Source organism: Pelmatolapia mariae, linkage group LG8, assembly GCF_036321145.2.
Source record: "Pelmatolapia mariae isolate MD_Pm_ZW linkage group LG8, Pm_UMD_F_2, whole genome shotgun sequence".
Taxonomy (NCBI): Eukaryota; Metazoa; Chordata; class Actinopteri; order Cichliformes; family Cichlidae; genus Pelmatolapia; species Pelmatolapia mariae.
The window spans coordinates 23,718,725-23,744,725 of record NC_086234.1 but is presented as its reverse complement, the minus strand read 5'-3'; the positions used below and the strand labels follow the sequence as shown (position 1 = coordinate 23,744,725).

At 39.9% G+C, this 26,001-nt stretch overlaps 1 protein-coding gene across 1 annotated transcript in view; it reads left to right on the top strand.

Annotated features, from left to right (window-relative positions):
• spata20 (spermatogenesis associated 20) overlaps positions 1-26,001 on the top strand; it is a 59,722-nt gene that overhangs the window by 15,912 nt on the left and 17,809 nt on the right. The window contains exons 13-15 of the mRNA XM_063481621.1: positions 5,360-5,568; positions 12,476-12,675; positions 16,032-16,112. Coding sequence (XP_063337691.1) covers positions 5,360-5,568; positions 12,476-12,675; positions 16,032-16,112 — 490 coding nt within the window. The remainder of the gene's footprint in view (positions 1-5,359; positions 5,569-12,475; positions 12,676-16,031; positions 16,113-26,001) is intronic.

Genomic DNA, 26,001 nt, shown 5'->3' with positions numbered 1-26,001 from the left:
TGTGTATGTGTGTTAGTGAGGTCGTCTTTAGCGCTCGTCTCTGGCTGTCATCCCTGTGGCTGGAGTCACCTCAGCCAGATGACATGTTGCTGTGTGACTGAAAAGGCTGTTGTCCTCTTTTGTTTTGTTTTTTAAACTAAGAAAACAAAAATGATTGAGAAGCTGGCTTAGTAATGTCGGTGTGTGAGTGTAGGGAAGGTTGAGATTGTGTTCTATTGAAATACAATATTTGATGTGTCTGGTGTTAAATGTAATTTAAAATGTTTTTTTTTTTAAAGTTTTCAATTTAAAGACTTTACACCAGCAGACACTCTGTGCCAATACTGCAGTAGTTTTCTAAATCACTGCATAGTGTGGGTGTTTCTAAAGACCCAGACTTCATGAGGCTCATGCAACAAAGATCTTAGGGAAAATAAATTTCTCATTATTATATATATATCTGCTTTATAAGCTCAGTACTGTGCAAAAGTATTAAGCCAGTGTAAAATTTCTTTATATTTTGTAAGGAAAGTGGGAAATGAATGCAGCGCTTTACTGAAACGTGCAAACATAAATGGAAGTACAGAATATGAGGCAAAAACCGAGTTTTCACAGTTCTGTCAAGCAATAACTGGAATGACCAGATTTATTCTTCAGCACAGCTTGAATTCTTATGGTCAAGATTTCTTATAATTTCTTTATCAATCTCAAGCAATATTTGTCCGGGCATCTTAAAGGACAGGGTTCATACGGGTGCTTGAAATACTTAAAAATGCTTGAATTTTAATGTTGTCTTTTCAAGGTTTGAAAGGTGCTTGAATTTCAGATGTTGTGCTTAAAAGTGCTTGAAAGTGTAACTGTATTTCATTCACCACAAATAACTATCTGATTGAATAGTTTTCTTATCAGATAGAGAAATAAAATGAGTCGCAAAATGTAAAAGTAAATGTAAAATTTCCCCGCCTGGGCTGCCTTGCGTCTGTTTCAACGTGTGACCCCGCCCCTCCCTCGGACAGTCGGGGATGAGTGCGCTAACATACCTGTAAGTTGCTGTTTTAATGAGTGTTTGATGGAAAACGACAATGGCGGAGTTTGCGCTCTCCAGTCGCATGATAGGTGAGTCCTAGTAAATAATTTTCCAGTACGTGTACCCCATATGGAAAAGATATATAGATACAAACTTTATAAGATTTGTGTCTTGTGTGAAACTTGTATGAAAAGCATACAAGAGTGAAAACAGATATAAGATCCCTTAAAAAATTATATAAATGAAACTTGTATGTTTTGGATACTTACTAAAACAGTATATGAAAGTAATGAGAAAGTGGCCACTTTCATGAGTAAATCATATAAGCCTTATATGACTCACTATATGAAGTATGCCACATCTTATGCAAGTCTTTTATAAGTTTTTACTATTTCTTTTCCATATGGGACATTACACATGCTATTTTTTTAAAATTATGATTATCATTTTGCTAGCTATCAAACTCGCTGGAGAAATGATTGAAATGCACTGAGTGTGATGCAGTATGGCAGCGCAATTATGGAATATGCTGTGAACTTAGCTAACATTCCTTAGCAGTAATATGAGTTAATTTACTCAAGTGAAAGCTTTAAACATTAGCCGATACATAACTAGCCAACTTAAGGCTTTCTGATTAACCCTCTGGGGTCGACGGACCCAAAATCTCCATTTTAACTTGGGTCGAACGTGCGGACTTCAAACTATATACCAGTTTTTAAATTGTGTTGATAGGCCACGAAAACCGATATTTTTTTTGTTTTTTTCTGAATAAAACAGTGGCGTTTACTCCAGGAAGAAACGGTAAAAACTGCGTTTTCTAAGGAGAGCGCTAGCAAACACGCTTTGCTTGTGAGTGAAAAAAGAAAAAGAAAAAACACTCCTTCCTTATTGGTGGAAAAAATGTACCATGTCAACCAATCAAAAAAAGATATGGCAACATGTGGCATTTGGTTGTTTGGGAAGAGGGGGAAGTTTTAGGAGTGACCGGTGAGAGAGAGCGAGAGGGAGAGAGTTTTGATACGTGAGAGATTTGTGACGTTTACCGTGTTTGAAGTCTCAAGTTAGTGTGTTGTCTTGTGTAGTTAGTGTGTAGTGTAGTCGTTGTTTTGTTTTGTGTGTCAGTTCTACTAGTGAATGTCACAGTTGCTGCAAAAAAGCCACCAAAGGCAGATTGCAGTGTAAACGCTGTCTTCACATGGAAAACAGGAGTGACACACCTGCTGTCAGACCTGCAGGATTTATCCCTGTGCTGTTCTCATCTGTCTTATAGTGGACACAAACTATTTTTTGGAGTTGCATAAATAATTTGTGTGCCTTCTTATTTGATGCAGAACACCTGATTGTTCTGTAAATAGTTTTAAATGGTTATATAAAAAACGTCTGAGCCTTGGCTGCATTTTTAGGTCAATAGCACCATATAACTTTGTTGTTTGCAAAACTTGTGCATATTTTGTAAAAAATGTACAATTTCTATTTGCATTTCAAGTTATGAAAATGATTCGTTAAACATGCTTGTGGTTTTTACAGTCAAAAATATCACTTTCTACTTGTATTTAAAATTTTGTCTGAATTTAGATAAATTGTGCTGATACAGTATGTCAAAATGAGAAAATAACAGATTGGTAAGATAAACAGTTTCTAAAGGTGAAATATAGAGGCCAAATCAAAAGTAGTCAAAAACGGCCAATTATACCCTGGACCCCAGAGGGTTAAAGGCTAAAAGCAAAGTTGTCACCAAGTACTGTTTATATTTGTGTATATTGCTGCAGCTTTTTAGTATTAACTTGGTGCCTTTGGGTGAAATAATGGTAATATGAGGGACCGATCCATATGGTCACAAAGAATAGCCACTTGTTTCTGTGCTACCAAAGTTCCCCGGCTTTCATTCAAAATGTGTTTATCGTCAGCACCTACACATTAAACTACTTAAACATTATAAATGTCTTCAAGCTCACACTGAGGCCTGTGGGGCACTATCAGCCACTGAGACAGTAGACACATTTATATGTGTATTTGTATATGAATATTTCATACTTTAAGGCTGCCTGTTTATTTAAGGGACATGAACAAAATACATTAAAATGTGCTGGAAAAGCTTGAAAAGGGACCTTGAAAATGCTTAAAAAGTGCTTGAATTTGACCCTGAAAAAGGCGTATGAACCCTGTTGTAATCATCACGTTTTCTAAGTTCTGCTGTTTTTTGCCATTATCAGCTGCTGTTAGCTGACGTTAGTGAAACTTGAAGTGGAGGTAACATTGTTGGACTCGTACACTTGGCAAATAAACTCTCATACGATCTGAGAACATAAAATTGTTTATCAGGAGGAGAGTCCTTCTTAATGTTAATATAATGTAAGCTTATACCCAGCTGTTGTAAAACAGAGGTGTGATCCTTCATTTCTTCACTCCACAGAAACCCTACGACTTCTCTTTTTTAATGGATTTTATGGGAACGCATCAATTTGCTGGAAGGGATTATTTATGTTTCAAACTCAAAAAACAACGACCTCCTTGTTGACAAAAATAGAAATCACATTCCTTTAATTATATAGAAAATATAAGAAAAATCATTTATTTGCTATGTGTAAACATAGATCTGGGTAATTAGGAAATCTTGTGCAGAGCTTAGAGTCAGTTAAATGAATACTTTTTTTTTAATTTCAAGTATAGAATAGTAGTTTCTGTATTAAACTATATCGCACGTAATCGAGATATTTATTTTACATAATAATCCATCCATCCATCCACCTCCTCCAGCTTATCCGGGGGAACACCAAGGCGTTCCCAGGCCAGCCGAGAGATATAATCTCTCCAGCGTGTCCTGGGTCTGCCCCGGGGCCTCCTCCCGGTGGGACATGCCCGGAAAACCTCGCCCAGGAGGCGCCCAGGAGGCATCCTTGTCAGATGCCCGAACCACCTCAGCTGGCTCCTTTCGATGTGGAGGAGCAGCGGCTCTACTCTGAGCCCCTCCCGGATGGCTGAACTTCTCACCCTATCTCTAAGGGAGAGGCCAGCCACCCTTTCAGCTCATTTCCGCCGCTTGTATCCGCGATCTCGTTCTTTCGGTCACTACCCACAGCTCGTGGCCATAGGTGAGGGTAGGGACGTAGATCGACCGGCCGCAGCACCAATCCGTCTGTCGATCTCCGGCTCCCTTCTCCCATCACTCGCGAACAAGACCCCGAGATACTTGAACTCCTCCACTTGGGGCAGGAACTCATCCCCGACCCGGAGTGGGCACTCCACCCTTTTCCGGCTGAGAACCATGGCCTCAGATTTTACATAATAATCTATATGATAATTGTCAGGTTACAGGGACTGAAACGAGTGAATAAAGTGGCCAAAGCCACTTCAGAAAGCCTCAGAACTTTTGCTTAAGGCCAATTTAAAAATAACAAGAAATTCTGGCTCCTTGGAAACAAAAGAAAAGAGGGGGTGGGTCAGGACTTTTGCACAGTCCTATACTGTGTTGAGTTGGCTAGAACAAGTGCTTTTGCTCTGTATATGAGTTGGCTCATGAATCAACCTTTTTTCCGGGGAAGGTAGGCTGCCCTCTGACTCCTCACCTCTCCATTACCTTAAAGTCATGCACTTTATCTTCTCCAAGTGCACCTCCTGTTTTCAGCCTCTTGACTGCCAGCCATCAGCCTCTCATGTCACAGCACTGTCTGGCCTCCTGTCACCGTCTGTCCCCATGCACTCACTCAGACAGGGTGCCGTCATGAGAATTGGAGGGGAAAAGTAGCACGGGGTGGAATAACACTCGAATTTAGAAGCTGATTTGCAGCGACTCAGTAGCAACATTGTGAAGGACAAGTCTTGAACAATAAATCCGAATCAATTTCACTGACAGAGAATGATTTGTAAAATTGGGAGAGATTGGTAGGACAAAAGAACTCGTCTGAATGAAGGAAGTGGAGGAGGAAAAAGTTACTTCAAACGTCAGACATCTTATGTATGCAGTTGTGTGCCTATGCGAATGTCTTTGCCTTTACTATAGAAACACAGATGAATAATTACACATTGAGAAAAATGCTTCAGAAAGTGATTATACTCAGCTAACTATGTGTATTATAATGTAGTCGAGGATTGTCCCAAGTATCTCCTTCAGGCTCTTTGTAATGCCTTTGTAAGGCAGTCCCTCCACATTTCTTTACCATCTGGCTGTTTGTCTTCCTCAGGCAGTATAAAAAAGTAAAGCATGGAATGGAGAAAAAAACAAAGCAAAACTAGTTCACTTAAAAGTAACTCATGTCAACGCATCGATCAATAAATTCTTAATGAAAATTGTCCTCATTCCCACTCTCTTCTTCTGCTCCTCTGATTTTCACTTTCTCCCTCTGCGCTCTGCAGATCTCCGTCTATCTCTGGCTTCCTGGATGACTATGCCTTCATCATATGTGGTTTGCTGGACCTGTACGAGGCCACACTACAAACAGAGTGGCTGCAGTGGGCTGAGGAGCTGCAGCTGAGGCAGGACGTGTTGTTCTGGGATGATCAGGGCGGAGGCTACTTCTGCAGTGATCCCACTGACAGCACAGTACTGCTGCAGCTGAAAGAGGGTGAGGGATGGATGCATTAGCTGCTTTTTTTTTTTTTTTACCATAGGAACATTTGAAGGGGCTCAGTGCACTTAACTTCAATAAGAACTACAATATCTTACCCCCAGCAAAGTCCCTGCTCAGGGTGTTGGCACATTCTGGAAGTTTAGGGATGTGTGAGTGGTGACTGCTTTTTGTTAGGATAACTTACTTTTTATAAAGATAACATTTAAATCTGGCCCAAGCACAGCTTTTGATTGCTCTGTTTAAGCAAGACAAGAGAGGCTTACACAGCTGGAACGTCTGGTTTGCCATGTTTTTAGAAAGTCTTGTCAGAATAGCTGTTTCTACATCAGTGAACTAATTTGCCTAATCTCTGAGGGTCTTCAGACTGAAGTGGAATCACATATAAACAACAGTGTAAAGGAACCTTTTCTTTCTTTGAAGTTTCAGGGACAGAATAGGTACCTGGAGTGGAAATGTAGGTGCTGATAGATTGGTAGATCATCTCAGTATGGGTGTTGAGGCAAACATGATTTCTTTCTTATAAAATGAAAATAAACTACTTAGATATCTGAAATCTCTGTTATCTTACCTGTGTCTACAATATTAGTAGTGAATTTAAATACATAACTCTGGAAGACATTACCATCATGTCAGAGCATGATGGTAATGTCGCCTGTGGCAATTAGGAATTCGCAAGGAGTGTGATTGGATTACAGTGTACATTTTGAGTGATTGTACTCTGAGCTATAGTGATTCATACGTCTTTTGTTTCTAAAATATGAAAGCCAACAAAAACATCACAGTTTGTATTTAGCATTTTTTGTGACTCATACTGAATAACTAGCTTCTTTTGTTTTAAAACTTGCTAGTGTTTTTGAATGTTGTATTTTAACCCTCTAGAAATCTAACTGCTCTGTAAAGTTTCAACATACACTACATATAAGAGATATAATGTAGCTACCTTGATGATCTCACACACACACACACACACACACACACACACACAGACCGATCTATAACCACTATATGAACCCTATAGTCCGCTCCTCTGACTTTAAGTCCTATGGATAATATACAGTTTATACAAAGAGGCAAATTAGCCATGGAGTCAAAAGTGTGTTAAATGGAAGTCTGTGGTCTTGAATAGCTTTAAGTGGGTCTTCAAGGAACAACAGTTTTGATATTAGACCTGAAGATTTGCCCAGATTAGTAACTGAAAGGAGCACGAGTGCTCGAATGCAGTTTTTGTCACATTTGACAGAGTGATTGTGTTGTTAGATGAGCACAGAGGTGATCAGGAAAAGTCTTTAACATCCATTCTCCTGGGCTCACAAATGTCTGTAGAAAACTTAGGTTAATTTTGTTAAGCAGTCATGTAATGGTTTTTTTAGCTTCCAGCTGCTCCAGTCAAGCAGTAGAAAAATAAGTCAAGCGATTAACAAACTGAGAAGGGTTCAAGCTTTGGATACACATGGACTCAAATGTGACATCAGAAAATTATGCCAGTCGACTAAGCAACAGACTGAAAGTGCTACAGGCATATACACACATCTGCTGTAATATTAGAAGTTCTGTTGAGCTGTTAGAAAATAAATAACAAACTGGTGCTGCTACTGTGGGGCATGTGGCAAGTCTGTTTAAAGATGCAGGTTGGATTGACAGACAGGTGAAAGATTGATAGTACTACTGCAGAATACTGCTGCGGCTCAGGCAAAGTGTGAGGATGTAGCTCAGAGAGATGAATAAATACTAAGTTTGAGATGTGTGTGCAGAATTGGAAATTGGCAGAAGTTGACCGCACTGAGTTAAACAAACAGAGGAGGCATGAACGGATGCTGAGTTACTGGATGAGCGTAATCATTAATTGCTCATCTTTTCATGTACCGTCCATCTCTTTCTCGCCTGCGTATATCTTTCACCTTATTGATCGATTTGGATCTTAACACGATGGAAGCCTCGTCTGTAATATCTCTGTCAGTCTCCCTCTATTGCAACACTTTAAATTTTAGTGAAGAGGCAAGAAGGCACAGATGGGTGGATAGACGGATGAATAGCTGGAGGATAAAAGAGGGGAGCAGAGGAATATTGACCTCCTCCTATCTACCTTCAGCACTGTAAAAGCCTCACTCATTCAAGCTGAACCTCTCCAACTTAAAAGCACTCAAAGACTGATGCTCTGATTCTTCGGCTACTTTGATCACCAGGCCTGTCAAATACGTCTTCTTTCTGTCTCTCAGTCCATCTGCTCCTGACAGGCTGGAACAGGACGACAATTTGCAGTGGGAATCTCAAACCCACCTTCTGCTTCTGCCTGCTCTCATCTTGCTTACATCTTCATTCTTTTTCAATTATTACATGTTCTTTCCTTGCTGCCCTCATGCTTACCTTTTAGCCTTGTAGGGTTTGTTTCTTTTCCTTCCTCAGTATGGGCCTTTTGATGTTGATTACAAATATAAGCACAATTGGGCCGCAAATAGTTTTCCTTACAAACAGTAGTAGAGTTTTGTTTTGTTTCAGGCTATTCGATAAATAAAAATCTGTTTTCTGCTTGAGGAAATGAAACCCAACCCAGAAACAATCCTACTGATTTCCCAGTGACTGAAGTCTTTTGTCTTTGACCTGGTCCTGTGCCTCAGCTATGCAATGATTTTGAACCTGGTAAATGACAAAACAGGTGGCATTGCATTAGACTAGCATCAGAATGGTGCAGGAAACCTTTGAGGACAATATTTTCAGCAATATCTAACATAATATAAGTGATTGATGAAGCTGTGATGAGGCCCCTAGTGGACAAGCTGTGTAAGGCCAGTATTTATGTGTTTGTTTTGAAATTATTTGTTATTTATCACACATGCACTGAAAATATCTGATCTGATCTAATCTAAAATTGGCATATAACTGTAGAGAATAAATTGAATGATTAAAAAGGTTAGAAATAGATTGATCAAGGTACACAAATGGCCACTAAAAATGAAAAATGTTGTCTAACCTTGTTTTGCACTAAGAACTTAAACCTTTCCTGCAGTGGAAAGTTTGGAGTTTTGTAGAAATAATTTTGCTAATTAAAATCTTTTTATGTAAAAAGGTAGTGATGAAACAGTGTTTTACTAAGAAGTAGAAGAAGCAGCACTGTGCAGACAGACTGACAGCCTGCTGTTTCAGAGATTCAATCCTGAATTGGGTGAATTTTTCCAACTTTTCCGGCTGGATAGTCACGTTCGGGGCACTTGACTCACTTTGACTGATAGGTGTCCCAAGACAGACAGTTAAAGTGTCTACTGGACCTCTCCACAGTGTGTGTGCTGTTGGAGAATTTTTAAATGAATTATGTAACTACTATTATGGGTTGCTGGCCATCCCAGAAGTTTGTGCTTAGTTTTGGTGATTAAAATATTAGTGGCTTGTTAGCTGTTACTTACTTAGAGTGCGGGAAAATATTATTTGGTCACTTGCTGAATTTGTAAGTTTGCTCACTTACTAAGAAATGAACAGTCTCTATTTTTTATGATGGTTTCATTTTAATTAAGTGAGACGGAATATTAACCAAAAGTAAAAAAAAAACACATTACATAAAAGTTATAAATTGATTTGTGTCTCATTAAATGAAACAAGTATTTGATTCCCTACAGCCCAGCCAGAATTCTGGTTCCCACTGATTGGTTGTGTGCCACGTTACAAACAATCAGTCAATTACAGATACTCCTGATCTCATTGTGTTATGTGTGTAAAGCACACCTGTCGACAGAATTAGTTTCTTCCATTTCAGTCTCTCTGCCATGGTCGGCAAGACCAAATCTTAACTTTCCCATTGAACAGCTAAATAATTCAGAGAAGGGTTGGAGTAAGTGCTGCGGTCAGATGAAACTCACTCTTTGACATCAACCTAACCTGCCATGTTTGGAAGAACAGATATGTTCTTTGGGTCACACTCAACATATCTGTTCTTCCAAACATGGCTAGCCAGTCTCCAGACCTCAGTCCTGTAAAAGTCTGTGGAAGGAGCTCAAGCTTCAGGTAGCTAAGCAGGTAGCTAATCTGTTAGCCAAGAAAGCTAAAAGATTTAAAGAGTTTCTGTAAAGAGGCTCGCTGCGCCATTAAATATAAACAAAGGTCCAAGAAACCCATCCTGCGCATATATACATATTCTGTACAGTGTATGAAAATATAATGGTCTATACTTTTTGCTTAGCTCGTAAAACAAAAAAAATTTTCCTCAAGAACTTCTTTAATGTTGCAAATCTGTAGAAAAAGGAGGATTTTTTTTGTACCAAAGGACTGGGGATATAAAAATAAGTGGGCCTGGCCTGGATGTGCACTCCAGCCTTTATTCAGTTGCCAATCCACTTCTGTAACTGATGGCTGCTGGCATGTCAGAGAAACTGACACTTTGTCCACACGCTGACATGTACCTTTGATCTGCCAGGCTGTAGATTCCAATTTGGATGTAGTTGCCTATTTCTATTTGTTTTAGCTCCCAAGCTGCTCTGTCTGACAGGGACCATCTATTTCAACAGCTTCCTACTCCCACTTGTATTTTTATTCATAAATCTTTTGTCATCTCGACTCAGTTAAATTTGTTTTTCTCCTTACTAATACAGTCAGTAGGCTGGTCTTCCTCCCTTCCAAATGGATTTCACGTTGTGTCCTTTCTTTTCCTCCATGACAGGATTCATCATTTTTCAGTTGGAAATGCAGATCTTTTGGTGATTGTTATTTTTATTATGAAATGTGGGACAGATCAGAGATGATGGCAGCCTGAGCTTGTGTGTTTTGGAGCGCTTGTCCCTGCGCGCCGTCACACCTGCATCTGTGTGTGTTTATCGAAGCTGACGCGTGAGAGCTCTCTCATCTGAGAGGATTGACGGTGCCATTATGGTGGCAGCACTGTGTGGGGTTGAAGCCCATTAGTGACGCTACACCCGCTGCAGTGTGGACGCCGGTCCCAGCAGCGTGGCCTGTCACCGCAAGACGGATTACCCCACTATGCTGCCACTCTGCATCTCCTCGCCCCAGCCTCCCTTGTGTGTATTTGTTTTTGAAGACTAAGGTTGCAATTATGCACAATATCTGTCTTTGTTTTGTAGTTGAAAATCAGTTGTTTGTGAAAACAGTTTTTGTCTCTCGAGGTCGCAGTGCATTGTCAGATGTATTCCCATTTAAAAAGACAGAAAAATACAGGATACATCAACTTGAGACCGCTTCAGCTGTTTTTGTAGACTTTAAAAAACTGATAAAAGTCTAAGTAGTGCTTTAGTGCAGTGTGTGTTTCTGTGCTGACAGCAAGTTTTCTATGTGTGTGTCTGTTTGGAAGCAGTACTGTCACGCCTTCATCTGCCCTCCTTCCATGGGGATCCTTAAGAGATGAGATGTGAAATGTTGAAAGCAAACAGACTGTCAGGTTAAACCTCTGTGTGTGTTTACAGTGTGTGTGTGTGTGTGTGTGTGTGTGTGTGTGTGTGTGTGTGTATGCTGAAACTTCCTTGCTGTGGAGTCCAGAAACATGCAAATCAAAGTATTTCTGCATTTCAGTCACGCATGGATGATGGTAATTCGTGCTCATTATAAAACATATTGAATATGCAGTGTACAGTACAGCTGTGTGGCTGTGTAGGGCCATTTTGCTGTAAATACTTAGAAGTCAGAACTCTACAACTCTACATTTCCAGGTTTTGCTCAAAATGTGCAGTTTAACTTAAAGAGTAAATTGTGTTGGACAATAAAAAGCACACTCACACACATTCAGAAACACAGACCTCAGGCCTGAGAAGCAATCATGTAGCGAGGGCAGAGGTTATGGGAACATCACCTTCCAGGTTCTCATTAGACACTGATATGAATGATAAGGACCAGTCACTGAACAGAGCCATTCATGGGGTTATCTGTTGTGTCCATCACATCACACAGAAAGGCATTGCATCCACATTTGGATTATAAGCATGGCATCATTCTGGATTTCGTGAAACTTTTAATGTTTGTCCATGTTTAGACAAATCACATTAGTTAAAAAAATGTATAACGCATTGCTATGCCATAGAGTTTATAAAACACTGAGTATAATCTGAGTCTGAAAAATTAAGCATGAAATTTCCTAAACCTGCATTCATTTTTTATTATTTTTTTTAAATGATTTTTTTCATAAAAACTAAAAGTAAAATGGAAAAATAAAAAAGAAGCTTTTGTTTTGGCCTGTTGTTGACTGATGTTGGCATTTTAAACAAACAAACAAAAAAAGAGGACAATTTGCTGAACTTAGTGGGCAATAACTGTGTTTCCACAACTGAATGTTCAAACATTCAGTTTCAGTCGGTCACCGACAGCAAAAACCTTCAATGCAATCACCGGGCAACCATTGAAGGCAACTTTAGTGAAGAATATCTAAAAGACAAAATAATACTTAGTTGATTATTGTTTTTTGTGCATAGCATAGCACCTTCCCAGGACCTTGTTTCAGATAACAATAAATGAGTTGTGTTGTGAGTGAGTGAGTCTGTTTTGTATCAAGTCCTAATCCCCGTCTTATGGCTCAGTCACACTAGAGTAAAAATAGGATGGCAACATCCCTGTAACTAGGAATAATCACTGGTCGCCTGGTAATTGCATTGAAGTTTTTTGCTATCGGTGATCAATTTGCAAGTAGTTGCGGTGAGTATTTTTATTGCACATTGCCTGGTGAAAAGCAGCCTGTCTCCAAACAACTGAAGTTTATCTTCAGAGCAGCCGTTCAAAGCCAGTGAGTTTGCAAATTCTTTGCACAATTGTGCAATAAATATGCTCATGCTGAAATCTCCGACCACGGTTTTAGTGTGACTATAACTTTATACTCTGTTTCATTTAAATAACTCTTCTGTTTTCTTGATTCAGAGTATATTCAAGGTCTTAGACTGTAACTGTTGAGCATCTTTTGTTTGTCTTTGCGTCTCAGATCAGGATGGAGCTGAGCCCAGTGCTAACTCAGTCTCAGCGTTCAACCTCCTTCGTCTGTCCCACTACACTGGAAGACAGGAGTGGCTCCAGAAGTCCCAGCAGCTACTGACGGCATTCTCTGACCGTCTGACCACTGTTCCCATAGCCTTGCCTGAAATGGTGCGAGCTCTTATGGCCCAGCACTACACACTTAAACAGGTGAGTTTAAAACTAACACACATGATCATGAAGGGGAACAAGTTCAGGCACCAGAAGGATTTATTTTGTCCTATGAGTTCACCGCTCATTGAAGTCTTTTGAGTTTTGCATGTAGGAATCAGGGCTGCTGGTGGGTTTTAGTTACTATGACAACCAGATAATACTTTACCATTGGTATTGGTAGGATAGTCAAAGTAGTCTTGATTTAATATTATGCATGTAAAGTGCCACTGTTGATTGGTGTTAGCCAAAGACAGTTGTCCTAAAAGCCAGGTTGGCTTGGAGAGCAGGTGTTTGCCAGGCTGCCAGCCCAAATTGATTTTTGTGTCCACCCACTAAAAGCAAAGGTTTCTGCTTGAATGATGTATTGTGCAAACACAGTTTGTCATGCAATTTGCATTAAGTGGTAAACAAAAACTGAAGAAAATGATGTGGCATAGCAGAAACAAAAGCTGAACAAGAAGCTGGTGAAACAGATTTAACTGATTCTCTTGTATTATCAGTAACCATGCAGTAAAGTGAACGTGAATCAGTATGAAACTATTCCACTACATCCCTCCACAGCACTGCAAATAAAGTTTTATTGATTTGCATATTTGGGTAATAAAGTTCTCTCTTTAGTTGGTCAAACTACAGATGCCACGAAGCAACCAGAGCCTAAAGTCATGTCTGTTTGTTAACTTTTTTTATAATAACAAATATTGCAAAAAGTGAAAGACAGATATAACGTATACTATTCCTTCCGATTGCAAATCACAACAAGCAGCCCTACTGTACTGTGTTGTGTTTCAGCCATTCCTAAACTTCCACGGCACAGTTTGAAATGGGACACACAAAACTTTTAGTCACTCTGATTGTCTCACAAATGAAAAATGAAACGTTTCCTGTGTGTGTTTTGTCATTCATTTGTTTTAATCTTCTGATGTTTGTCCATTGAACTTGATTTTTCCATTAATAGTTTTACTTTCCAAATTACGTTTCCTGGTCACTATGAAATATGAGATGAGTTCAAGATCAGGAACTGGTCTGAAAACCCAAATAATAATAAATAAGTTATTTTGAAACCCTGAAACCCTCAGAAGTTCTTTAGAATCCCAAAACTTTTAATGTGTTGATTTTGAAACCAATCCTAAAGGATTTTATCCTGTAGGGTTAAACAATAAGTGCATCTAATTTTATAAAGTTATCAAACAGGATTAAGTTGTATAAAAGTCTAAAAGGTGTGACTTTTAAAACAATGCTTTTCTGTGCACTTAAAATGTAATTTGTTTGTAAGAATCAAATATATTTTTTTAGGTATTTATTGTAAATTATGCTGCGCGGCCCACCTGGATCAGTTTGTGACCCACATTTACGTAATCACTGTTAAACATCTTTTACTGAACAAAAAACAACAAAAGTTACGTTTTTTTCCCCCCTGAAATTAAAATGATTTTTCATTTAATGATAAAAGATAGCAGTGCGCTTTTTAGTTCAGTCAAGTCCATTTTATTTTTATATCACATTTGTGTCTGCTTTTAAAGTAATAAGTAACATTGTGTTCAGAAGATGTTTTTTTATTGTAAATCAGTTTTTGATTGATCTCGGCTCCTGGCAACTAATTTCTTAGTCGACTAAATGAGGGGCTGCACGGGAGTGTGCATGTGGTGTAGGGCTGCAACTATTCCTCAGCATAATCGATGACATCGCCTGCACAGAAATTTATTGTCGGCGCATCATACGCTAGTACCACGTAAATGTGTCTTTGTAACTGACCGCAAAACAGGAGGACAAACCGCAAAACAGGGGGACGGAAGAAAACGGAAATGAACGGAAAAAATAAACATTAAATGTAGATTGTGCAAGGCGGAGCTTTCCTCCCACAACAGCACTACCGCAGTACGTGATTATTTAAAGTGCCCGCACCCTGGAGCTGTGACGCCAGGTCTGAATGTGTCCGTTTTAGAACGTTAAAGAAAATTAGATCACTACATGAATAATCTTTAGTTACAGCCCTTCTCCCTCCTTTGTCCGGTCGGACTCGTGTTCACTGAAAGACACATTAGCGGGACTATCAAACCAGCTTGACTAGCAGTGACGTAAATGAAGGATCAAGCCTAGACTTACAGATTTATGGCGGGTTTCTACAGCGATCTTGGGGCTGCAGCTCCATCTGGTGGCTCATGGATGCATAACCTTTACGACACAATAAATTGCTGGCATCGATTGAAATGTTAACAATTAGATTAAATGAGCAGAACGTCTGGTACTGACTAGCAGCGACAGTTAGTCATCTAGACAAGTAGTCAAGCACATCCTTAAGCTGAAGAAGTGTTCTAAAACAAATGAAGGCTGAAAAATCTTTCACTTTATATATAATGAATATGGAATATATGAAAGTTTTGCAGTAATTAAAAAAATAAGAATTTTTTAAACAATGTTGTATTTTTTTTAGCTTCATTGGTATACCTCGATCCCAGTAATAATCATGAGTTAGACTGTGAACAAAGTGGCTGCGTGTGTAATTTACTGACTGATGAAAGTGGAGTTAGAGCCAAGTAGCCTTTAATATCCTCACCATTCACAATATTTATGTCCTGTGCTGTTTCTCCTCCCGCTGCTACTTTTTCATTATTAACAGCTTAACTTGGAAGCTCAGCGCCCATCATATAAACCCTGTTTGGATAAGCATTTGTTTACAAGAGTCCTCCTTAAGCAAGCAGCTAATTTGTTGATACATATTTTTCACCCCATTTCATGGACCGTAGGTCATCTGAGGACAGCACCTCTCTAAGCTCCCTGCACATCTAATCCCTGGACACACAGACTCTTAATCATCTTCCCCTGTTTTTAAACAGGACTTGTGCATTTAAGGGATTATTTCAGCTGTTCAGTTATGTAACTGGTTTGAAATATTAACACCCTCAGTTTAGCCTGAAACCACCAAAACTAGCAGGCACAGCAGGAGTTAGCCCAAAGTTTCTGTAACACTCAAAGAAAAGTGTAAGTTTGAAAGCATGTGCTGTGTAAGCAGAGAGAAGGGAATAACAGGAGCCTAAAACAGGATTAGTTAGGGGTTTGTCTGTCATACATGACTTATGGAGGATAGGTCAGGGTAACAGCGCGAGGGTAACAAGCTGAGAAGTAAAGCAGGGGAAGGCAATCCCAGAGAAAACACCTGCCTCCCTTGTTACTGCTACAAATACAGTACTGACCTATATCACTTCCTCTCCATCTCCTCGTCCCACGTGTCACCTTTCCCCCCATTGCTTTGGTCTTATTATACTTCTTTCCTCTTTCTTCCTTCTGCTTTCATCCACATAATCTTTTTTCCTCACCCTCCCTCCTCTTCTATTTTTTTTATTTATCTTTTTCAGATTGTGATCTGTGGCCAGAGGGATGCTCCAGATACCACAAGTCTCCTAGCAGCAGTCAACTCCCTCTTCCTCCCGTATAAGGTAAGCTTTCAACATCATGTTTGAGTGAAAGTGATGCATCATCTCGACAAACTGAGACAAATATGTCACCAATCGCTAAAGCAAAGATCAGCTTTCAGCTTTCTAGATGCATGCTGATTTACTCCAGCGTCGGTGTCTTTAAGGAGGCGGCAGATTTGCACTAACCTTCTAAACGTGCACACACACTGACACACAGAAGCAGAGTGAGCCCAACGTAGAACAGCGCCTGTGGCGTTGGCTGATTTAAGTGTGGTTTTTTAAAGGTCAGCCTGAGCTTCTCTCTTTTCCACTCCTCAGTGTAATAACTTCCCAGCTATCTCTTTGGGGGCATTAGTTGACCTTAAAGCCCGTTGCTGACATTGAAATGCCCAGTAGGTCTAAATCTTAACTCTGCAGTCGGTGAAGGCCTTCCTGCTAGCCCTGATGGAGGCTGGTAGTTAAGAACTGGACAGCTGTCAGTCTGAGTCAGTCTTAAATTCAGTGTGGCTAGCCAACATTTGTCAGTGCTTTCAGACAGAAAATATTTCCCTGTGTTTCACACTAAATATAAAAAATGTTAAAAAAAAAAACCAACAACATAAATTGTATATAATGGCAGGTTACCCCTGGGTCTGAAACGTGAAAATCCAGTGTGGGAGTGCCTTTCACCTGCTTTCTTTGTAAACTGAACATGTTAGAGTAAAACCTAAAAGATTGTCAAACAAGCACCAGAGGTTTCCAATTTGTGAGCGTTAAAAAAATGTCTCTTTTAGAAAATTTTGACACAAAAGGAAACAAAGCTAGAAGATGAGCCAGTAACAGAATGTAGATCAAAACTAGACCTTTTACTTACTGTAACTTGTTTATCAAAAAAATACATTAAACATCTCAGGTGAAAATACTATTTTCTAGTATTCTACGTCATAAACATGAAGTTGGTCATATTGGGGGGGTGTATTTGGGTGTTTTTAAATTAAATGAAGTTGAAAATTTCATGTGACTATTTGCCTTTACATCTGATGTGGTCAGATCTGAGTTGACTTAAAAAGGCCATGCTTTCACACATGCCTGTGATTTGGTGCCAGCCTCTATCTCAGAACATCTTGACAGCATGGAAGAAAAATTTCTGTGTGGCTTTGACTTTGAGGGGGTGAGGTAGGAGACAGTCACTGTCTGTTATGGATGTTAAGGTCCAGAGTGCATCCACAGGAAAGCTCCTTGGTGTTGTAGCTTTCTGCTGCTTTTGTCACTTTGTGGGTTAAATTGTAAAAAGAATCTTTACAAGCTTGTTGAGTAAGTGAAACTCAACAAAGAAAGTGCTCCAGCACAGATTCACAGCTCTGACTGTATAACACTGCTCTTTAAATTCACTTATTTGCCCAGCTTGCAACCAGAATTAGACTACTAAATTAAAGCAGTGATTGTCCACTCCATCTCTCGCCCTGTCTTTTCACACACACACACACACACACACACACACACACACACACACACACACACACACACACACACACACACACTCTCCACACTGCCCTACTGAAATATAGATGAGTTGTGCAGTATCAGGCAGTGGCTGCAGTAACATCAAGCCATTCCAGATCCCCGCAGAGAGAGACAGATCAAGACCGAGCTGGATGGAGCCATTATCAGGATGGATGTATTATTAAGGCTGATGTACGCTGTGTACTGTCACATGCTCAGCCATGTTACATTCAGGGTAATGACAGTGATTTCTCTGATGGGGTACTGTCTCAGTCAGGAGAAATGGTCACATCAATAATAAAGACAGGTTTATTTTCAAGTTAGGTTCATTTAAATGAGAAAGTTGGTCATGAAAAATGTAGTTTTTATTGCTCATTGATTTTACGCTGCACCCCCTCAGAATGGTAACCACGTCATGTCAGTGCAGCCTGCACCAACTGTGATCAGCCCATTCGGTGCTGTCATTTCCTCCTGTGCAATTCCAGCTTCTCTTTCTGTCACCAGTTTTTACCCCTTAGCCACGTAAGGCTGATGGGGTATCATGGTCACCCCACCGGGTGGGTGGATAAATGCTGGCAGCAGCGGTGACTATGTAGGCTAAATTGTAGCCTCGTATTGTAATCGCGCATGAGGAGGCCATCTCACAGACGAGCCCTCGTGTAGTGACGTATGAGAAATTTGTCCCTGTTTGTTTGGTTTTCTTGTGTAAAATGACTCAGCTGTCACTCCTGTGCTCTTCAGCACGCTTCAAGTTTTTCATTAACAAAAATGGCCGGTAGGGGAAAAGTTAAGGAGATGAGATAATCGAGAAGCTCCGCAAATGCACTGTCAAATTACACTGTGATTCAAAAATCATTCCAACACTCCTATATCCTCGTCTTGTTTTCTTTCATTTCATGATGACTATGATGGATCAGTGTAGCTGCTACATACACACACAAATAAACTTCAGAGTGCACAGAAAACATGCAGACTTTATACAGAGAGGTGAACCAGGAGCCTTCTTGTTGTGAGGCAGTAAGTGATAGGCACTACACCACTTAGAGTAAAAGAATAAAATGTTCTTTGGACTGAAACCAGTAATATGGTTAAAAAGAATACAGAAAAGAAGTAGAAACATTAAAGTCGAGGAAATTTTATGTATTTATTTTTTATCTCAAAGACATGGAATAGAAAAAAAGAGGCTTCACTGGTATCTTGTTAGATACTGAATGTAAAGATGGAACAGTATACAGTATAACTGTGTGCATTTGTACTTTTAGAAGCAAAGAAAAAAAAACTCCTGGAATCTGTTTGAGTGACACGTCAGATACAGATTTTGTTCTAATGAGCCTTCCGAGTGAGATGAAGGGGGAGGCTGAGAGGGAGTAAATGAGGCAGAGGACAGAGTGTGTGTGCACATAGTATCTGTGTGTGTCCAGATATAGTGACAAGAGCCAACTTTAGTGGCAGTAGAAGCTGTCTCGGCCAGAATGAGATTTGATGGTCCTGCACAACAATAAACATACACATAAACCTATTTTTGGAGATAAGACATCACACTTTGAGAGGAATGGCATCACTGCCTACAGCAGATGTAAAATACACTCACGGACTTTCTGATACAGTATGTTCACAAGCAACACTTGGAGCACATAAACACATTCTGGGAGATACACAGTTTCACATGCAAATATCACTACAAGATAAATAAGTGAGGACAAAAGTTCACATGTACGTTATGTGATTACAAACTAGAGGAAGGGAAAAGGAAGAAATTAAGAAAAAATAAAACTGTGCTGAAGCAGTTCGCCTGTTAATTGATTACCAAGAAATTTAATCAGCAATTTAATCAGCAGCATAAACAGAGAAGCCCACACCTCTCCCTCTCCCCAGCCACCTCCTCCAGCTTGTCCGGGGTAACACCAAGGCATTCCCAGGCCAACTGAGAGAGAGATATAATCTCTCCAGCTTGTCCTGGGTCTGCCCTGGGGCTTCCTCCTGGTGGGACATGCCCAGAACACCTCACCCAGGAGGCGCCCAGGAGGCGTCCTTATGAGATGACTGAACCACCTCAACTGTCTCCTTCCAATGTGGAGGAGCAGCGGCTCTACTCTGAGTCCCTCCTGGACGGCTGAACTTCTCACCCTATCTCTAAGGGAGAGGCCAGCTACCCTTCAGGGGAAGCTCATTTCCGCCGCTTGTATCCGCGATCTTGTTCATTTGGTCACTACCCACAGGTTGTGACCATAGTTGAGGGTAGGAGTGTAGATCGACCGGTAAATTGAGGGCTTCGCTTTATACTCAGCTCTCTCTTCAACATGATGGACCATCAATCTCCCGCTCCCTTCTCCCGTCACTCGTGAACAAGACCCCGAGATACTTAAACTCCTCCACTTGGGGCAGGAACTCGTCCCTGACCCGGACTGGGCACTGCACCCATTTTCCGGCTGAGGACCATGCCCCCAGATTTGGAGGTGCTGATTCTCATTCCCACCACTTCACTCTCGGCTGCAAACTGTTCCAGTTTAATGGTTCAGTGTTTAGAATAATGCTTATTTTATAGTGAACCTTTGTGGAGCCCTTCACTGCTGTTAGAAACCAGCTTTTTTAGCGCCTTTCCACTTACGTTTAACATAGCTTTCCTTCTGATTGGTTACCTTTTTTAAACAGAGGAATTGAGCAGCAGATGGGTGTGGATTTAGTGCTGACATACTTAGAGCCAAAAATAGAAAATAACTCTGAACGTGAAGCCTTAGTTTTGGCTTTACAGGGGTTACTTTAGTAGTGATGTGTCGGTCGCGAACGAAATGGCTCAGAGCCGACTCTTTGAAGTGAACGACACGAGCCGGCTCCTTATTGGGAGCTGTGGGGGTTTTTTTTCTCTCACCCTCTCTCTCGCACTTTTTTTCCGCTTCATTCTGCACGCGAGCCTTGTGCTTTGCGCTGGGAAGAGGGGGGAGGGGCGGTAGTTACACTCGCAGTAGCACAGGAACAGAGCGGGAGGGAAAGAGAGAGAAAGAGAGCCAGGGACAACAACGTCACATTAGAAAGGTATAGTAATCATCCACAACTGAAAATAGTTGTGGATGATTACTATAAAGCAGGGGTCTCAAACTCGCGGCCCGCGGGCCATTTGCGGCCCACGTCACCTCTACTTGCGGCCCGCATATTGATGTGAAGAAATATTTTTAAAAAACTATTATACGAAAAATGATTTAATACGACGGCAGAGTGTTACGGGCATGGCCCTTTAAGACTGTAGCCTCGTGGGCGGTGTAGTCCTTGCAGCAGGGAGAACGTGTGGGACCCATACTCCGGAACAGTAGGAGGCGGTAATGCTCCTTTTACGTTGGTTGCCAACCGCCGTTAAAAACAAAGAAGAAGAAGAAGAAGAACGTGTGGGACCGCCCCTCCCGCTGTGTGTGTGTGAGCGTGAGGGAGGGAGAAAAAGGAGATAAGCATGAGCTGTCACCGAGCAGAAACGGGAGCTGGAAGCATGTAAATATAATAATAACCACTGCAGCCAAGAAGAGTGCCTGAGGAGCCCAGTTGTAAGTAAGCTATTAAGACTCGACTGTACACCGTGTTCGTGTTTTCCTCCGAAACAATAAAGTTCTGCTGGAGCAGCCTTTCAACGCCTCTTTCTGTCTCTCGCTAACAAGGTTGACCCAGACAGCAAAGCTAGTTCCCGGCTACGAGCCCGACACGGAACCCACAGTATTAGCCAGAGGTCTCCTTACCACGGTTCGGAGCCGCGGACCTGGCCGAGGTAACAAGAGAGTGCAAACATGTTGAGGGATTGGCTGTGTTAGTTCAGTGAGAGATTTATTTGGAAAGAAAACAATTTTCACTTGCAGTCAAAAACTAATGTGTACGCTTATGCCTGCATTTTTATTTTGTTAAATACAAACAAAATTGTAGCAAATGTGCTGCCACGTGTCTGGCCAGAAAGAGCTGTTTGTTTGGTAGTTCAATGAAACTACTGTACTATACTGCTGAGTGACTGTCTTCTGCTTGTCAAATACATTTCATTGCAATGTTGACCCTGTGCTAACTTGCATATGACAAATGAAACTGAAAGGCTTCAGATAGTTAAGAGTGAGAAAAAAATTGCGTTCATGTTTGCAATTTTGTCTTGTTACACAATATTTGGAATTAAATAAAACAAACAAAACACTACATTTTAGGAAATATTAGTGAGTGTTTTTGGTTTTTTTGTACTACTTGGACACTAAAGTGGCCCTCCAATGAGATGACGGTGCCAGAAGTGGCCCGCGGCTCATTTGAGTTTGAGACCCCTGCTATAAAGGATTCAGAAAGTTTATTCATGCAGGCCCATATGACAGAGAATGTGCATCTTCTTTTTGTTTTCATATTTTAATTTATATTTAATTGTGTTGTGGTTTGCAGTGTTTTGTGTTGTTTCACTTTAAATTTGTTTAAAAGGAAAAAGCTGAAAATTTAAATAGTTAAAAGTTGAAATGTGAATAGTTGGTTTTTGTATTATATGATTTATTTATTACATTTTATGTGGAGTGAATAAATAAAAGTATATTTACGGTGGCCCCTAGAGACAAAGCACGTACAAACTCCAAAACACGTACAAACTCCGAAACACGTACAAACCCTGAAGCACGTACAAACTCCAAAACACATACAAACTCCAAAACACATACAAACTCCAAAACACGTAAAAACTCCAAAACACGTACAAAACACAACAGAAGTGCTGCAGGATGCTAGGGGCAGTGTTGAGCTTTTGTTACCTAGTGGCTACACAAGCCAGGAAGTACCAACGACCGGATTTGGTGTGTGGTAGTAACAGGTAAATGAAATTTTTTTTAAATTATTTGAATATATATGAGTGCTTGTGTATAAATAAACAAACAATACACATATGCTTTAAATTGTGTAATTTAAGTGATCTAGGTAGCTCTGTTTTGGAAGTTCAGTTAATGCTAGAAATGTGTTTTGTAGTTTGTACGTGCTTTGTCTCTAGGGGCCACTGTATATATTTATATATAAACATATATAAATAAAACCACGTTTTTTTTTTTTACATTAGTAATTCCTTTTGTGCATAAATTTATATTGTTGTTAATAATAAATTAATTAAAGCAACAAAACAACCTGAAGAGCCGGTTGGGAGCCGAAAGAGCCGGCTCTTTTTAGTGAGCCGAGCCGAAAGAGCCGGTTCTCTAAAAAGAGCCGGAAATCCCATCACTAGACAAAAGTGAAACAGATACACACACACTCATGCATGCCCAGACAAATCAATAAATAATATCTAAGGGATCACAAAAATACAAGAGACAATACGACAGCCTAAATATCTATAACTTGCCAAGGCGGGGGGCAGCCTAATGTAAAAGGGCACCTCATTCTACAATTTAGATCCTGTGGCTGAGAAATCTCAGTCCCCCTGAATGGGAAATGTGCTCGATCTTACAGGTTCTAGTGAGAAAGTGGGCAGCTGCCTTTTGGACCAGTTGTTGAAGGTGTAAAGCTGTCTGATTTACACCAGCATAAAGGGCACTGCAGTCATCAAGATGTAATAAAAGCATGTATAACTTTCCAAAAGTTAATAATAAATAAGAAGTGCTTGACCTTAGAAGCCTTAGTTGGTAAAAAAGCTTAATAATGGAAACTAAAAACGCGACGTCCAGATCAACAGAATCAACCTTTGGAGACATTGGACCCAGGTCCAGTTTTGGATCATCGCTGGAACTAATTGGTTTTTATTATTGTAATTCATACTTCTCATTAAAGTAAAAAAAAAAAAATTAAGGTCATTCAGACTTTAATGTCACTTGACAAAATATGTAATACTTTTAGGAGCAGGTAGATTTGGAAATCATCAGCACAGAAGTGTAAGGAGATGTAACATCTTTTCAGAATTGATACCTGGCAAAGTAATAGAATAGAACCCTGTGAAACTGGTTAGATCTAAAGCACTAAAATAATGGTGTCCACAGAGTCATTAGCTAATAAAAGATCATTTAAAAACTCTTAAGAGAAATGATTCTGTGCTGTGAAATGTTTTAAAACCTATGAAATAATAAAAACCTGGACACTTTCTTAGTACACATTCTTTGATTTGTTCCTTTAAAGTAATTCATTTCTGGTAGCAAGAACAAGGAAAAGTAGAAAACATGATCTAACACAGATAATGTACACGTAAAAATACCGAATGAACTGGAAGGGAATGGGTATAATGCAAGTAAGGGATAAAGTGCATGATGGAGTCAGCTGGGTGGGTTATATAAGCATCAGGAGTGGGAAGAGATTGAGGGTTGGTAAATGAGATAAAGGGAAGAAGTCGAAGGAAGAGTGAGCAAGAGGACTGTGCTCCACGTTACATTAGGTAGCTATGAGCAGAGAACATGTCTAATTTAAATCCAATTACTCCTTGCCTGTTTTCCTGGTTTTAGACCGCCACAAACTAATTGTGGTGAATGAGGTGCTCAGAACTCAACTCATGCTAATCTAGAGCATGCACGCACACACACACGCACATTTTTATTTCTTCACACTTCATTTAAAATACTTACTATTTTAATTCACCGCAAGAGTCTGCACTTCTCAATTCACTCCAGCACTCGGAGCTGCTTCTTCACTTTTTGCTTGTTGGAATCAATTATAGGCCTCCGTTAAACCGAAACATCGCTCTTGATTGTAATTGCTGCAATAAATTGTGGTTAATTTTTCTATTACACAGAAACATAGCTTGATTAGAGTCGGGTTAGGGTTTGTTGATTGTGTAAGTACAGAAATTGTAGTATGGGATTTGCAATACAAATAGAGATGCAGTCTTTTTTAGCAATTGGGCCTAAGGATAGGGATAGACACTACAGTGTTACAGTGGTGTTTTGTGACAGGAATCTTAGTCTTACATTGGTAGGACTAGAAACAGTTTTTCTAGTGTGCCTCCTCTGCTTAGGACATGAGGTCTTTCTTGTGGAAAATATGTTAACAGTGTGAAAAACACAGGTATAAATGATAAATTGATGGTGGCTAAATTTTCTTCTTCTTCTTTTTTTTTTTTTTCTTTCTTTTTTAAACCTGTCCCGTTTGGTTCTTTCGCCATCAGAATTATTGTCTAAAGGCAAAGAAAGATGCCCAACGGATTTACTTTACCAAATGGACCATCCCAGCCTTGCCGTAATGGTCCATTTGATTTACCTTTTATTGTTTATTTATTTATTTTTACTTGCTAGATACGGGACAGGGGAAAAGAAAAGGGAGAAAGAAAGAGGGGGGAAAAAACAAAACAAACAAAAAAAAAACAGCGGAGAAGAGGGACGGGGATAAAGGGCAAAAAACAAAAACCAACAAAATAAGCAGACAAAAAAATTTTCTTCTTCAAAGCCACGTTGGCACTGAAAACACCAACGTGTGGAATTTCTTTGCTCTAAAAGTGTGCAGTCAGAAAGTGTTCTCAAAATAAGGCTAATATTCTAACAACACTTGCAAGGACATTTCTGAATTGTATCATCTTCGTGTTAGTGACCTCTGTGAGTCACTGATTCGAAAAAATTAAATCCATATTTGCACTCCAATAATGTTCAACCTGTACTGAGTAATTCGCCTGCTTTCTCTTTTACCATGTCTGCATTTGGGCACATTTGTGAGTCAGAATGGTTTAACGTCTTTTGCAAATCTCCACACAGACCCTTCTTTTGGGGTTTTAACAGTAATGCTTACTGAGACTTTTTGTGGTTTATAACAAAGAGATGACATTATCAAAATGATAACATGTTTTACCCAAGAGGCAACATCTGTGCAAGTGCCAAAAACTGCCACTTGAGCACCTTCAGGATTAAAAGAAACATGTTTCAACCTGGTACCAAAAGGTTGTTTCTGCTGATAGTTTCTCCCTTCATAACAACTCTATGACTACTGGGTTATTTATTTATTTGTTCAATTAATTCTTTTTTTTTAAACGAATCCACCTGGATGCTGGAGTTGGACACATAGCTGTGTTTACTGACAGATGTCCTAACAGAGGCAGCTGAAACTAGAAGGTCTTTGCTAGGGTCCATTCACTGCTTTGAGTCATTAAACTGGATTTCTTCGCTGTGTTTGTGGCTGATTAAACAGAAGTTAACGTTTATTAGGGCTGATGCAGAGATGAGAATTGTCAAAACAAAATCCAAAAACACGCACAAGATCATACAGTTCAAACATACTTGGGGAATTTAACAGACCCAGGGACAAAGGAGAAAACAGGACTATTTATACACTTGGGGCAAGCTAGACATAGGTGTAGAGTAGATGATCAAGGCATTGAGACAGGATGGGGGTTCAAGGTAAAAAAGCCATTATCAACCTGATGAATGTGTTGGGGAACATGCACACCATTTTGTCTCTCTTTAAAATTGTAAGGTTTTATTGCTGTAGAGAAGTAAATGCAATTTAGTTCTCTAGGAACATTACTTTTGAGAGA